The sequence below is a fragment of the Cetorhinus maximus genome, chromosome 25, assembly GCF_964194155.1.
Source record: "Cetorhinus maximus chromosome 25, sCetMax3.hap1.1, whole genome shotgun sequence".
NCBI classification, from domain to species: domain Eukaryota; kingdom Metazoa; phylum Chordata; class Chondrichthyes; order Lamniformes; family Cetorhinidae; genus Cetorhinus; species Cetorhinus maximus.
The window spans coordinates 28300784-28316946 of NC_135903.1; the positions used below are offsets into that span (position 1 = coordinate 28300784).

General features: G+C 44.0%; 2 protein-coding genes across 6 annotated transcripts in view; one reads left to right on the forward strand and one right to left on the reverse strand.

Moving 5' to 3' along the window:
- Positions 1–16163, reverse strand: part of LOC144667991 (abl interactor 1-like) — an 85702-nt gene that overhangs the window by 38176 nt on the left and 31363 nt on the right. For 2 of the 3 annotated variants that reach the window (XM_078529686.1, XM_078529683.1), the window contains exons 1-2: positions 15274–15863; positions 6204–7023 (exon numbers count right to left, since the gene is read on the reverse strand). In XM_078529686.1, the coding sequence (XP_078385812.1) occupies positions 6204–6320 (117 nt within the window). In that variant the 5' untranslated portion in view covers positions 6321–7023; positions 15274–15863. Of the gene's footprint in view, positions 1–6203; positions 7024–15273; positions 15864–16163 lie in introns of those variants that run through there. The other variant, XM_078529685.1, reaches the window with a different exon arrangement.
- The window catches only part of LOC144667990 (acyl-CoA-binding domain-containing protein 5-like), a 133811-nt gene continuing 131665 nt past the window's right edge, over positions 14018–16163 (forward strand). For all 3 annotated transcript variants that reach the window (XM_078529681.1, XM_078529680.1, XM_078529682.1), the window contains exon 1: positions 14018–14099. The gene's annotated coding sequence lies outside the window, so the exon portion shown is untranslated. The remainder of the gene's footprint in view (positions 14100–16163) is intronic.

Consider the following 16163-nt stretch of genomic DNA (forward strand, 5'->3'; position numbering starts at 1 on the left):
TCAGTAAGCAGATTATTGCTAAGCAAGTGTCGCTTGATAGCATTGTTGATGACCCCTTCCATTACTTTACTGATGATGGAGAGTAGACTGATGGGCTGGCAATTGGCTGGGTTGGATTTGTCCGGCTTTTTGTGTACAGGAGTTGGATCATCCACTCGGCACTTCTGGCTGAAGATGCAAGTGCTTCAGCCTTATCTTTTGCACTATGTGCTGAGTTCCTCCATCATTGAGGATGGGGATATTTGTGGAGCCTCCTCCTCCAGTGAGTTGTTTAATTGTCCACTACCATTCACGGCTGGATGTGGCAGGACTGCAGAGCTTAAATCTGATCCATTGGTTGTGGGATTGCTTAGCTCTGTCTATCACTTGCTGCTTATGCTGTTTGGCATGCAGGTAGTCCTGTTTTATGGCTTCACCAGGTTGATGCCTCATTTTTAGGCATGCCTGGTGCTGCTCCTGGCATGCCCTTATACACTTTTCATTGAACCAGGGTTGATCCCCTGGCTTGATGGTAATGGTAGGGTGAGGGATATGCCAGGCCATGAGGCTGCAGATTGTGTTCGAGTACAATTCTGCTGCTGATGATGGCTCACAGTGCCTCATGCATGTCAGTCTTGAGTTGCTAGATCTGTTCGAAATCTATCCCATTTAGCATGGTGGTAGTGCCACACAACACGATTATCCTCAATGTGAAGGTGGGACTTCGTCTCCACAATGACTCTTTAGGAGTGGTCACTCCTACCGATGCTGTCATGGACAGATGCATTTGCAGCAGGCAGGTTGGTGAGGGTGAGGTCAAGTATGTTTTTCCCTCTTGTTGGTTCCCTCACCACCTGTCGCAGACTCAGTCTAGCAGCTATGTTCTTTGGGACTCAGCCAGCTTGGTCAGTAGTGGTGCTACCGAGCCACTCTTGGTGATGGACATTGAAATCCCCACGCAGAGCACATTCTGTGCCCTTGCCATCCTCAGTGCTTCCTCCAAGTGGTGTTCAATATGGAGGAGCACTGATTCATTAGCTGAGGGCAGGCAGTATGTGGTAATCAGCAGGAGGTTTCCTTGCCCATGTTTGACCTGATGCCATGAGAGTTCATGGGATCTGGAGTCGATGTTGAGGACTCCCAGGGCAACTCCATCCCGACTGTATACCACTGTGCCGCCACCTCAGCTGGGCCTGTCCTACCAGTGGGACAGGACATACCCAGGGATAGTGATGATGGTGTCTGGGACATTATCTGTAACATATGATTCTGTGAGGATGACTATGTCAGGCTGTTGCTTGACTAGTCTGTGAGACAGCTCTCCCAATTTTGGCACTAGCCCCCAGATGTTAGTAAGGAGGACTTTGCAGGGTCAACAGGGTTGAGATTGCCGTTTTTGTTTCCATTGCCTAGGTTGATGCTGGGTGGTCCGTCCTGTTTCATTCCTTTTTTGTGGCTTTGTAATGGTTTGATACAGCTGCTTGCTAGGCCATTTCAGAGGGCATTTTAAGAGTCAAGCACATTGCTGTGGGTCTGCAGTCACGTGGAGGCCAGACCAGGTAAGGACAGCAGATTTCCTTCCCTAAAGGGAAACCTATTGGAGATGAAAAGACAGGCGGGAGAACACCTGGCGGAGCTGCCAGAGGCATTGTGCAGACATGTGCAGATGATGGAGGAGGCCCCATCAGCTTTTAAACAGATTTCCTTCCCTAAAAGACATTAATGAACCAGATGGGTTGTTTCAACAATCGACAATGGTTTCATGGTCATCATCAGATTTTTAATTCCAGATTTTTATTGTATTCAATTGAAAATCGATTCCATCTACCATAGCTGAATTTGAACCCTTAGATCCCTGGGTCTCTGGATTACTAGTCCAGCAACAATACCGCTACACCATTGCGTCCCCCTACGTTGTTTTGCATGATATGTTAATATAACATATCATGCAAAGCAATACCAAAGATGGGTGGAGGAGTTTCCCGACGCTCACACCTGCAGAGCAGAAGGCAGTACAATTGGCCAGAGAGCAGGGTGGCCAGGCAATCATGGATGGCAGAGCAGGAGTTTCAAGAGAAGAGATTGAGGAGTCCTTGAGCCTGGTGCCAACCACTGGGCAGAAAGGAAACGTGTGTCAGAGAAGAATGGGAAGAGGGATTGTTAAATGAGGCGATCCTAATTGTTTCTGTTCTCTAATGCAAGTCCTCAAATTTGGGAGGGACCTCCTGCTCCATTAACCATGAACCTGCAGTCTACCTCTGAGGAGGAGGTTGTCAAAGCCTCAGAAGGTGCACCTCATATCTGTCCCCCTCACCCTTCACCAGCTCAGAAGGAGTCACCTTGATGGGTGCAGATCATGGTTAGAGTGGGGGTGGGGTGGGGGGTTGGTGTCATAATTTGGTGAGCACATCATGGATACGCCTGAGTGTCTGACAGAGGCTGTTACAGCCGGGGGCCCTGACAGTCGGAGGACTATCAGAGGCTAGGCCCATGGCGAGCCCCAGGCTGATGAAGGGCCTCTGGTCATGGCCACAAGAAACCAATTGGAGATGCAGAGACCAGGCGGGAGAACACCTGGCGGAGCTGCCAGAGGCATTGTGCAGACATGTGCAGATGATGAAGGAGGCCTCATCAGTTTTTAAACAGTTCCAAGAGAGAGACCAATGGGCCTCCCACACGCGTCCCTCCATGGCCCTGGCATCTGATCCCGGGCCGTCCAGGCCTTCCAGCACCAATACATCCTCCGCATACTCACTCGATAAGGAGTGTTGGCTCGTCTATGCCTGTGGCTGGCAAGTCTTCCGCCTTCTGTTGCGTTAAGTTTAGTGGGGTGCAGCAGACCTTCTTTGAGGAACATACTGTAGTGCTCCTCCACAGCGGTCCATACAGAAGCATTCCAATGGTTTGCTCTATAGTAACCCCTTTGGACCCAGAGAAAACATTGTGCTGCTCTTAGCTGGGGGTTGAGGGTTTCTGACTGCTCTCATAGCCAGCTTTTGAGTGGATAGCCCCTAACACACATAATCCATTCCTGCATGGAGGCTTGAATAGGCACTTGGGAGTTAGCTCGGATGTATGAATCATGAGAGCTCCCTGGAATGCAAGCACACATCTGGAGATTCCATTTCAGGTGGTCACAGGCTAATTGCACATTAATTGAGTGGTACCCTTTTCTACTTATGAAGGTTGCAGGCTGGTTTCAGGGAGACCTGATCACCACATGCAAGCAATCGATTACCCCTGAACCTATGGGGAACCCATGATGGCACCAAAGCCCCCTGGTCTTGCAACCAGGCTCTCTGGATCCGTACTGAACTGCACAAACTCTCCTTTTAAAGAGGGCATTCATGACCTTTCAGATGCAACATGGCGTTCTGGAAGGAGCTGCTGACATAGAAGCTTAATGCCACGGTTACTTTTAGTTCCACTGGCATTGGGTTCCCTCCTAGTCCACAGACCCAGAGGTCCTCTTGAAGGAAAGCACACAGGTTAGTGACTGCCTCCATAAATATCCTCAGCCATCTTTGGCATTGTCCCTCGGTCATTTGCTGGTAGTTTTGGCGTGTGTGGTGGACTCTAGGACACACTATTATTGCTCATTGCACCAGCCCCTGGTTACCTCCATCATGACCAAACACATCGTCTGGTGCCGCCCCTTGTTAGTTGGCTGCTGTTGTATGTGGCTGAATGCCATCCTTCCTCTGCCCTATTCCCCCTCCAACCAAGGCTTCAGGAACACTCCATGAATGAGACTCATTTTGACACCAGCGAGTGAACAGAGGGCAGAAGACAGTCAAAGGTTCATCCTCCACTGTTGGCCTGTTGTCTCAACCAAAACTTTGCACCTACGGACAAATGGAGATCACCCTGGTCTTCTTCGACCAGAGCCTGGTTTTGCTCTCAAAGTCCCTCGATCTTCCCACAATCAGCCTTGACCATCACTCGTTCACCCTCCAGCCTCACTTTGTCACCCTCGACCTTGCCTTGGTCAGCTTCGACCTTCTCTCGATCACCCTTGACCTTCCTTCGGTCACTCTTGAGCTTCCCTGCTCCATACTAGCTTTTACTGGTCATGAAAGTGGGGGCCCATGTTTCCCAAGCACCATCAACCTAATTCCAAAGATAGCACTTAATCACAAAATCATCAGTTTCAATGATTATTCATTGCATGCAAATCCATTACAATTAGTTTCCCACCACATGCCATTGGCATTGCCAATCCACTTCCAACCCGCTGTCAGGAAAATTTGGTGCTTCTAACCTGACTTCAGGAACTTCACTTCCCGTCCTATTGAGCACCCCTGCCCACCTCTTTCCCCCACCCCGTTCCTCATCCAGCATTAAGTTCTGCCCTACATAATACTTGATGCCACCACATAGGTTTTGAACATTGGTTATTAATGGATTTATTAGATTCTTATACTGGGATTCTTATACTGCATAGTTTGTGCTCTTTCCAATCACATAACCGCAGCAAACTGGAGGTAGTGTGAGAAAGGAGTATTTGACTCATAAATGTTCAAGCTACCAAAGCAAATACTCATCTCAAAACTCATCCTGTTGCATAGTTAACAAATGTCAATCATAACAATCCTGACAAATAAATCACAATCCTCCATCCAAGAAGTGTATTCACTATGTTAATCATTGCAATAAACAGCTAAACACATTTAGCAGTATGAAATCTGTCATTTCATTGCAATTTCATGGAAATAGCCCCATTGGGAATGCTTTTCATAATCATGGAATTTACATTAATTGTGATACATTCACGTGAACAGTTATTTTCATAACTTTGCAAGTAAAAAAATGGATAATAAATCACTGACAGTGCATTTTACCCAAAAAGAAAAATCTTTATTTATTTATCTTATTATCTTTATTTCTTAACTGAACAACTTTTTTATATCAGAAATCTACAGGAAAATAGTCCGTGATAGATAAAATGTGCTGTTTAATGCCATTTCTTCTAAAATAGAAACACATGTGAATTGGAAAAGCAAATAAGAAAGTCAGTTTTCTTTTATTCTAATTGACGTCAAGCAGAAATATTAACATTTGCATTTTCACCACTCTCATCTTAAAGTGAAACTTCCAAATGCTGATAGAAATCAGAATGGAAACCTGTGACTTCTGCTATCATTCTGGTTTATGAGTGGTCACAAGTCTTAAACCATTTTTAAAAAATTGTTGGAGGCAACATTTCAGCATTATCAGTATCAAGTGAATTAAGAAAGTCAGAGCATCGCAGGAAAATTTTGAAGAACATTGTTTCTCAGTTCGACTTTGTATTGTTTTGTATAGTGCAAAGTTCCCTGGCAACTTCAGTTTCCCAAAATCATTGTTAATAATGAGGAAATATGTGTTTGGCCAATAATGCACACACAACTGATTTTTTTAACAACCTGTGGAAGAAAATGTCATTAAAATCTGAATATTGAAAAAGCAGTAACTATACAAAAATGCAAAGTGTTTCTGAAATCATTTGTATTTGATGCAATCTAACCATAACATTCGGTATCAATATTTCAAGATTGATGGCTAGAATTATTGAGTTTTTCTTTAATATATGAACATTTACTTTGTCCTAATCAAGTGCATAAGCTTTTGAAAATCCAGTAATTGTTTCCTAATATAATTCAAAAAACATTGAGCTAGTTTCCATGTGTATCCATTAGCTACAGGTATTGAAATGCAGGGCACACAACTGCATGGAAACCAGAAGCATGCTGCACTGCCAGCCTTTCAATGCAGTGTGCTACAGAGCTAAGGAAGGTATATCAGTGCAGAAAAGTCTTTGCTTATCAGCATTGTTTAAAATTCTCAACACAGTGCATGTCAAATACACTTATGATTTTGCAAGTGAATAATTAATTTCTGATACTGTTTAATAAATATATCAAACGTTAGGCTGAATTAAAAGCTATCTTTCAAATATTTGTTTGGAATATCATTTTTGAATTTATCTGGTTAGGGTACTTGAGTCTAGACCCTCTCAAGTTTTGAACTAGTAACAGCATAAAATGTTACAAATAGTTTATTAAATACTGTAATAATATTCCTCAGTAAATTATATAACCAGTAAGCTGTAGCAAAGCTAATAGAGAAGTACAAGTTACCGAATATGAATGACCAGATGCATAGTCCAAGTGAATAGGGAATGCACTGCAGCTATGGTTAGGCTTGTTATAGTTACAAACACTTAACTAATTTAATTCACATACCTCTATGTAGTTATTCTCACAGTATTCAGCTACTTTCTGGAGATTTGTGTAGCTTTCCTTCAAAGCTTGTCTATCTGCAGGGATGTCTTGTTGAAATAAGCTCCGCATTTCTGCCATTTTGCTGAGACTGTTTTCATTTCCTTCTTCTGTGAACACTCAGGTTTTTAACTTGAGGTTTCCCCAGCCTCAGCTTATTTATTGTGATCTTTCAATCAGAGCATTCTGGGCATTTTTGCACACAAAAAAAAATAGTGCAGTGCTTTATACAAAAGCATTGTTTACTTAAAAAGGTCATGTCAGAGGTTTTCTTATGCAGAGTTTCTGTTTGATCAACATATTAAGTGAGAATATATAAAAATGGAAGGATTCTACATTTAAGAGGTAAAATGAACTTTTTATGCATAACAGAATCCTTTTAAGTTTATTTTTTGTAGGATCAATTTCTTTTCAAAGTCCATGATCAAATGTGTTCTCTTATGAGATTATTTACCCTTTTTAATTGTGATGGTATAAGAAAAACAGATCAGTTTCGATCATTCTATTGGTAGGTCCCACCACTTTTGACAAAAATGGAAAATCACATTCAGCACATGCTCTGGCTTTCACACCACTTTGAATTGCTTTTGGAAAACAGTATACTGTACAGTTTCAATATAAATTACATCAAAATATATTTTCCAATTATGTATGTGCTTTGAGCGGTCTTCAGGAGAAGGCACAGGAACATTAAGTTGTTGAAGAAGACACTGCTTGAGCAAGACTGAGGCAAGACGAAAAAGATAAGATCATTTCAGTCAGCAAGGTTTAAACTTCCTTATGTCTAAAGTAATGAGAAACAAAGACCAAATTATTCAGTGGCACCATCTTTGGTTCTAACTCATTTAGTCTAAGAATTGAACAGCATAGCACCTGGTTTACAGCACTATGAAGACACATAAGGCCCCCAAATGATGTGCAGGAACTTTTGCAGTCAGAAGTATGCCGCCCACCATGTAGAGTATCTTTCACATGCAAATCACAAGTTTAGGGAAGCCAAGTTGACACTCTTTGAGTCATCTTGTTTTCCATTTACAACTCTCAAAGTAAATTCTGTAAAACGGCCTTAGCCTTTTACCTGATTCTTAAAAGATTTCATTGTTAATAAATTCAAGTTTTTATTATCAAAGTGTAAAGTGTTAAGACATTAGGGCTCATATTGTGATCAAAATAACATAAACAAAATAAAAGTTGTTTAGTTATCCAGAGTTTGTACTCATTCCCAAATTTGGAAAATTAGCTCAACTCAAGGAGAGACACTCTCATTACCAATCAACCAGAAAACAAATGGATAATCATCAGCCCACTGGGAAAACAGACACAAAAATCTGACACAACATGGTCTTTCTACTGACCTTTGGGCAGGGTTTTTGGGTCATTGGGCAGGCGCGGCAGGCAGGTCCGGGAGCAGCCGAGGAACAGCCCATGATCAGGCCCCAACCGCGATTTCATGCCGGCTGGTCAATTAATGGCCAGCCAGCGTGAAAGGCCCGCTGAGAAGCTCAGCGCTGCTGGGGTGGGGGCAGGAGGAGTGCAAGCACGAAAGTCTGCACATGTGCGGGGGAGCACGCACTGAAAGCTCCCCGAAGGTGGGGAGCTACCCCTGGGAGGGAGCTGCACAATTTTAAAATCAAAAATAAAGACTTAAAACGTGTAAAAAAAATGGGCCTGACTCAAAATAACGTAAACAAAATAAAAATTCTGCCCAAAAATTTATATTTATTTTTTACTTAATTGTGGAAACCTCATCCTGCCCGTGGATGAGGTTTGCTAAAAAAATCAAAAGGCTGCCTGGCCAATTCACCCGCCTGCCAACCGAAAGGTTGGACGGGGCAATGAAAGATAGGTTTAAATTAATTAATTAAGGGCCTTAATAGGTCTCTTAATTGTCAGCAGGCGCGCTGCTGACTCTTGCGCGTGCCCGCCAACTGTAACATTGCTCGCCTACAGCATGTAAAATCCTGCCCATTAGGGGCTGCCTTCATTTCTTTTATTTGCTGTCTCTCCACCATCTGTAAAGCACTTTGGGACGTTTTCTCTGTTACAGGGACTGTTTAGATACAAACTGTTATTCTCTCAAAATGACAGATCCTCGGTGTGATTTTTCCGTCCAACTTTTCCAGCTAGGCAGAACGCAAATCCAACACCATCAATAGACAGAAGGAATTAGACTCATAGGACTGGATTTTGTGTGCCCTGCCGGGCCTGCTTTCAACAGGGTGGCGGGGGTTCAGGTAAAATAGGGTGAGTGCCCACCCCACCACCTTCCCACCCACCCCCGAGCTCAACCCCATAACACAGTAGTTGGGCCGTGCCAAAATTGGTTGCACGCCAGCCATAGTTAAATAAATAATCAAGAGTCAATTGAGCTTGTTAGCAAGCCAATTGACCCCAATAATACACTGCCCACACAAAATATTGTTGACATGGGGAGTTGGGCGGGAATGGGTGGGCCATTTTGGTTAAAACATTTTTAAAGGAGCAGGAAGGAAGTGGGGTACTATCTTCAAGCGGTGCCCTTTGCGCATCAGAGGGGGGCAGCCACCCTAAGATAGTGCCCTCCTCTTCTTCCTGCCCACCTGCTCTGAAAAACCCGCCACCCCCACGCCCATGCCCCCCTCCCTAAGCCATCTAAACCCTTCCTATTCAATACTCTGGATTTACCTTACTGCAGGATCTATTGGGCCTTCTTCTTGGGGCTAGTTGCAGTCCTGGCAGTGCCCACTAATGAGATCTTGGCATTGCCAGGGCTGCTGACACTACTGGCCAATCTGATTGGCCAGCAGATCCCAAGGGCGGGACTTCCTCCTCAGAGATGTAGGGAAGTCTGACTGTCACTGGCCTGCAGCGTATTATCACTGCGGGGAAGGCTGGCATGGAGCAAGTCGGCTTCATGCTGACTTTTCCTCAAGGGCGGGTGAGCCATTCGCCCTCTCATAATATGTAGCCCATAGTCAACTTTCCTCCCCCAACCTTTGCCACTGTCAAGTAATGTCCTATCATGCCCCCACATCCTCCTCACGCACCCACCCCCTACCAAACTGCACCCACCCCCTATCAAATTGCCAAATTAAAAAGTGCTCTGTTGTGCTGTGCCAATGAAAAACAGGGCACAAGTTTTATTTCCCACAATGGGTGGTCCCAATCTTGTTCATGTTGGCATTCTTCACCATGCTGAGGGTAGGTGTCGTGTGGACGGCAGATAATTTCCCACCATAAGTCATGGAAATCAGGAGTTAAATATGAGGGCCACTGTTGCGTAACTTCCAGCAGCAGGTGACAGAACAGCTTGGCACAGCGCTAAAGCAGGTCACCAACCCAGCCTCTTGAATGAAAATATTGCTTGATTTGGCATAAAGAGAAATGGGGAAAATAAATTTAATATAGAAATAGGAGGCTCCAGCTACCTTTGCAGAAGAAGCCACAAAAAATATTTAGGCATTTTTGTGGGAGGACAAAAAATGAAGTCACAGGCTCTGAATTGCCTTGAGGTTGTCAGCACCTATGCTCGTTATTATCCAAAAAAAGATTGAGGAACCGTGTTTGGCACATTATGTCACATATGCGCTATTAATACACTGCCTTGAGTTTCTACATGTTTTTGGCAGCTTTGGTGAAACCCCCAAGGGAATGATTCACGTAAGAATGCCATTCACTTGATGGTACTGTTCTCTGGAATTTCCTATTTGCAGCACTATTGCACTCATGGAAATTTGGAGCCACAAATAATGGGCTCAACTGTTCCTCTGTGATTCAGCGCTAAATGTGGAGCTTACGCTTTGAAGAACCCCTAAACTTTCTTTGATGATTTTTAGTCAATTAATTATTTTCACAAGTTTCACCTAAACTTTCACTTGACCCTGTCCTCATCCACAGTGAGTGTATTTCAAAAAGTACTTCACTGCCTGTAAAGTACTATTGGACATCCTGAGGTTGTGAAGAGCACTATATAAATGCAAATCTTTCTTTCCTTCTTTCTACACCATCCTAATGGAGGAGGAGGAGGAACAACAGCATGTAGAGGCTAGGAGAAGACACCAGCCCTCCATATACAACCCCTACAGCATGTCAATAGGCAGTACAAATCCTACTTCATTTAACTAGATCAGTATATCTCCTAGGAAAGTAGAACATAGTAACCGTGTGGGAAAGTTTTCCCATCAAGAAACTTTGAATATTTGCTATTTCTAACACCTGTCTTTTGCAGAAAAGATTTAACAATCCTGGACTTTCACAGCACCAAGCTAATTTAAAAGTTTCAAAACCAGGCTTTGGAAAATATGAATAAAATCAGTTGGTTAAGGTTGGTACTTTTAGTAGAGTTGTTCATTTAGAACAGGTACAGTTCCATGCAGTTGGGAGCTTTCTCAAATTGATAGCTAAATATTTTATGTAATTTAGAAGTTCTGAATCTCAGTCATCTAATTGCAAACCTGAACATGAATGGAAGCAACTTTGTGACGATCTGCCATGGGTTGGGCAATGAGTAGCCAAGCTCGAATTGTATGTGAACTTCAAAAAAGTCAAATTGCAGAACTCTCAGCATAAAAAATGAGGAAACTCAGATCACATGGGGCTACAAGTTCTAAAAATGAACTTGTATCATGTCATTAAAATAGAAGCCTTGAATGACTGCTTTCGTCAGTCATTTTCTGTGCAATATTACTGAAGACCATGCCCCTAGCCAAGCTGTTCCAGTAAAGCTAAAACACTGGCATCTACCCGACAACGTGGGAAATTACCCAGGTATGTCCTGTCCACAAAAAGCAGGAGAAATCCAACCCGGCCAATTACCGTCCCACCAGTCTACTCTCAAGGAACAGCAAAGTGATGGAAGATGTCGTTGACAGTGCTATTAAGCAGCACTTACTCAGAAATAACCTGCTCACTGACAGTTTAGGTTCTGTCAGGGCCACTCAGCTCCTGGCCTCATTACAGAAACATGGAGAAAGGAGCTGAACTCAAGAGGTGAGAGTGACTGCCCTTGACCTCGAGGCAGTGTTTGACCAAGTGTGGCCTCAAGCAGCCCTAGGAAAATTGGAGTCAATGGGAATCAGGGGGAAAACTCTTCACTGGTTGGAGTCGTACCTAGCGCAAAGGAAGGTGGTTGTGGTTGTTGGAGGTCAATCATCTCAGTCCCAGGCTATCACTGCAGGAGATCCTCAGGATTGTGTCCTGGGCCCAACCATCTTCAGCTACTTCATTGATGACTTTCCCTCCATCATAAGGTCAAAAGTGGGGATGTTCGCTGATGATTGCCCAGCACCATTCACGACTCCTCAGATACTGAAGCAGTCTGTACCCATAAACAACAAGACCTGGATAAAGTTCTGGCTTAGGCTGATAAGTGGCAAGTAACATTTGCACCACACAAGTGCCAGGCAATGACCATTTCCAACAAGCTAGAACCCAACCATCTCCCTTGGCATTCAATGGCAATACCAATGCTGAATCTCCCACTATCAACATCCTGGGTGTTTCTATTGGCCAGAATCTGAACTGGACCAGCCATATAAATATTGTGGCTACAAGGACAGGTCAGAAGCTGGGATTTCTGTGGAGAGTAATTCACCTCCTGACTCCCCAATGCCTGTCTACCATCTATAAGGCACAAGTCAGGAGTGTGATGGAATACTTTCCACTTGCCTGAATGCGTGCAGCTCCAACAACACTCAAGAAGCTCGACACCATCCAAGACAAAGCAATTTGTTTTATTGGCACCCCATTCACCATCAACAACATTCACTCCCTCTATGACGCAGTGTCAACAGTGTGTACCATCTACAAGATGCACTGCAGCAACTCACCAAGGCTCCTTCGACAGCACTTTCCAAAACCATGACCACTACCATTGAGAAGGACAAGGGCAGCAGGTACATGGGAACACCACCACCTGGAATTTCCCCTTCAAGCCACTCACCATCCTGAGGTGGAAATATATCGCCATTCCTTCACTGTCACTGGGTCAAAATCCTGGAACTCCCTTCCTAACAGCATTGTGGGTGTACCTACACCACATAGTTCTCAAGGGCAATTAGGGATGGGAAATAAATGTTGGCCTGACCAGCGACGCCCACATCCCATGAAAGAATTTTTAAAAATATTGTTTGACAAACTTATGTCTTGTGAGATGATGGTTTGTGCCAGGGTGGTCAACTTTGTGTTAAACATTTCCTGCCATGGCTCGGGAGCCCCACTCTGGCATGGCAGTCTCTGCTACATTTGTTGCAAATGAAGACAGTGGGCTGAGAAGGTGCAGGATTAGCAAGATTCTTCTGTTTTCTTTGGGCCCTCTCCTCACCCAGCTGAGCCTTCCCTTTCTCCTCCCTCTTCCAATGCCACTCCAAACAGTCATCCTCCAGAGGTTGTGGCCATTGGTGACTGTTTCCCAGGTGTCAGTGTCAATGTCCGCCATTTTCATAGCTCACTTGCAGGCATCTTTGTAGCGCAGGTATGGACGCCAGCAGGTTGTGACCCAGTTGTGACCCTAGCTGACCACGCAGAAGGTCTTTGGGTATACAGCCATCATCCATCTGATGAATGTGCCTGAGCCAACGCAGATTTTGTTGGTTTAGCACTGACTGTATGCTGATGGTATCAGTACCCTCCAGGACCTCTGACCTGATGTGTCCTTGTCTCACCAAGAGATGCCGAGGATAAATATGAGACAGCGATGGTGGAAGCTGTTCAGCCTTTTCTCCGTAAATATTTAGGTAGTATAAATCTACCTGAACTGAACTTCTTATACGCTGAAAAGAATCAGCAATCATTGTTATTAAGGAGTATTAAGGAAGTCTCATTTCCTGGAACACTCCAGGCAGCCTCCCTGCAAATAATGATACAGAATGACCATGTTGTTGGTAGGTCAAATTTTACATACACTCTCTCCTGGGCATTCTGAGCTTTTTGGATGGAGCTTATATCATTTTATTTCAGTTGCTGTTAAAAATGAATATCAAAATCTTATTTGCACTACTACTCCAACCCCAATGAAGCAACGCCTTAACAATGTAATTGTTAGTTCTTGCATTCACCTCTGAATGCAGATGCACTATAATGCTTTGCAAGACCTTTTGCAAAGAATAACTAGCTGTTCCACTACAATGGCAAAGCTTACACTTACATCCATGGTGTGGGGGTCGCTTTGAGTGTTTATAACCTCATTAATTCCTGTGTGCAATCTCAAACCACTAGGCAGACAGTATTTCCTGTTACATGCGCTTATAAACCATTACAAGCACCCAGTGCGAGTATCAAACAGACCCAGGTCAAGCATGGCCCAATTAGACACAAAGTAAAGTTCCTTCTACTCTACCAGAATAATAGCCTCTGTCCTGGCATCAGAAGTGAACCCCTTACTCCAGTAGTCTGACCATGCTTGAATGAGATTATCAACTAGTGTTAAATTAGGGGTACATCAGTGCTGGTGATGGAATGTTGTGGGGGGAGAGGGGCGGGGGTGCGACGTCCACTCACAACTAGCCTCAGAATATCCACAATTTGTTTCACATTGTTTCACATTTCAGCAACAGACAGGGGAGGCTTTCAGCGCAGCAGTAGATAATTATGGTATGCGGACCAAAATTGAATCTATATTCTCCAAACATTTCAATTAGCAGAATAAATTCACTTAATTCTCTCCTCAGGTTTTATTACAGCACTTGTAATATTGTTGTCTGTGTTTAATATATGACCTGACTCAAAAGCAAATTTACCCTGCATTGAATGGCACAATTTCCCTTTAAAAGATGACTGGAATGAAATGTAGCTCCACCTCCCTGCCTGTACTTCCTGTACACTCATTTAACTGAGGTTGGTGAAGGTGGTTTGCAGGCCTGTTCCTCATGGCTGTTCGTTAGGGTATTTGTCTAAATTATGATTATTATTATAAATGCTGGTTAAGCTAAAATATCCAGTACATTTTTGTGAATTTTCTGCTGTTGCTTGCCTTAATTCTTTTAGCTGTAACCCTTTACTTGGGCAGGTTTGTATGGCAGTGCAGTCTGGGCTTTCAGTGCAGACCTAATGCTGAATGTGATAATGTCAAGCCCATTGTCCATTAAACAGAACTGCACATATATCATGTTTCCCACTCCCGTGAATGTGTAGGACGCCTGGGTTATATACTCCAGTTGATCTCGAGGTGTTAGGGAAATGTTAGCAGCGCCGCCATCACAGATTACAAGCCTAACTAAATATCTGGAGCCATGCCTATTTCTACCAGTGCTGTACATTGGAATAGGTTTCGTTTTCAAATCAGACCAAATGGCTTTTGGCAGCTCTGTTTGATTTGCAAAGCTCAGAAGACTTTCCTGATGTGCTATTGGCTTTTCTTTAAAATTTTGATGTTCTTAAGTTTGCTGACAGTGTCACGTGTTTCTGATCTGTACACTGACCACCACTGTGCTGTTGTGGACACCTACATTGTGGGTGCATGTCAAACTAGCCTGTAACTGGAGCCTGAACAGTAGCACCCCCTCACTGTAATGTCAGTGGAAATACACATTACCTCACTCGGGTCACTGGACCCAAATGGTGTGATTCCTTATAATTCATTGCAGACTGTATGTCCTTTGTAATTTTTGCTCTAATTATCTGTGGCAGTTCCCACTCCCTCTCTCTTTTCTCCTCCCACCCCAACCCACTTCACTGCCTCCTTCAATGAAGCTGCAATGAGATATTGACAGATTAAGTGAGTGGACAACAAAGTGGCAGATGGAGTATGGGGTGTGGGGGAGAGTGAGCTTATTCACTTGGGTAAAAAGAATAGAAAAGCAGAATATTTTTAAAAGACATGAAACTTCTAAACATTGAAGCTCAGAAGAACTTGGGTGTAATCATACAAGGAACACAATGTTAATATGCAAGTGCAGCAAGCGATTAAGAAGGAATATGGCATGTTGGCCTTTATTGCAAGGGGATTGGAACACAAGAATAAGTAAGCCTTGCTACAATTGGAAAGGTCTTTGGTGAGACCAGACCTGGAGTACCGTGCGCAGTTTTGGTCTCCATATCAAAGGAGAGACATACTTGCCTTGGAGGCAGCTCTTTTGGAGGAGATTGGGGCTATGAGACCTGTGTGTGATCTCTCAGGCTCCGCTGGGCAGAAGGAGAATTTGTAGGTGACTCTGGTTCACCATCTGGTTACCACCTAGACCTTTTGATGAACACCGCATTTCTGGTCTGTTTGGTTGGGTACGTAATTACTTTGACTGTGTAGAAGGTTGCTTCTATGTGGCAACTAGTGGATATCTGTTTCATCTCACTCTATCATTTTCGGTTTGAATGAGATAGGACTGTGGATGTGGTGTCTGTTCAACTACTTGTCCATAGCGAGCTTGGTCTCAGGTCCAAACCGGCTGTCCTGGTTGGAGGTCTGGCAGGTTGCATGCTTTGTGATGTTAGTCATAGGGCAGAATATTGAGCTCGGTGGGCGAGCGAGTGTCCCGACGTCATCGCATAGTCCAGTGATAGTTCGTTTGGCGGGTGTGCGCCGCAGTCAGCACCGCGCCCGCCAACAATTAAAAGGCCTATTAAGGCCATTAAAAAGGTAATTAATTTCAAATTTACACTGCCCGCCCAACCTTACGGTTGGTGGGCAGGCGAAAATGCCAAGCGGCCTTTGTCGCTTCAGGATGGGATCCACAGGAGGGATGAGATTTCCTAAAGCAAATAAAATTAAAATTTCACACTTGAATTAAAAACATGTCCCTGCTCATGTGACAGAGTCATATGAAGGGACATGTTTTTCAATGACATTTTTATTCTCTCTTTTTTTAAACAGCGCTTCATCTCCCTGAGGCAACTCCGTGGCTCAGGGGGATTATTCAGAGCTCTTTCGCACGCATGTGCGAAGTTCGCTCTAGGTCCACTCGCACTCCCCCACCCCCCCCCCCCCCCCCCCACCCACACAGGTGGGCCAAT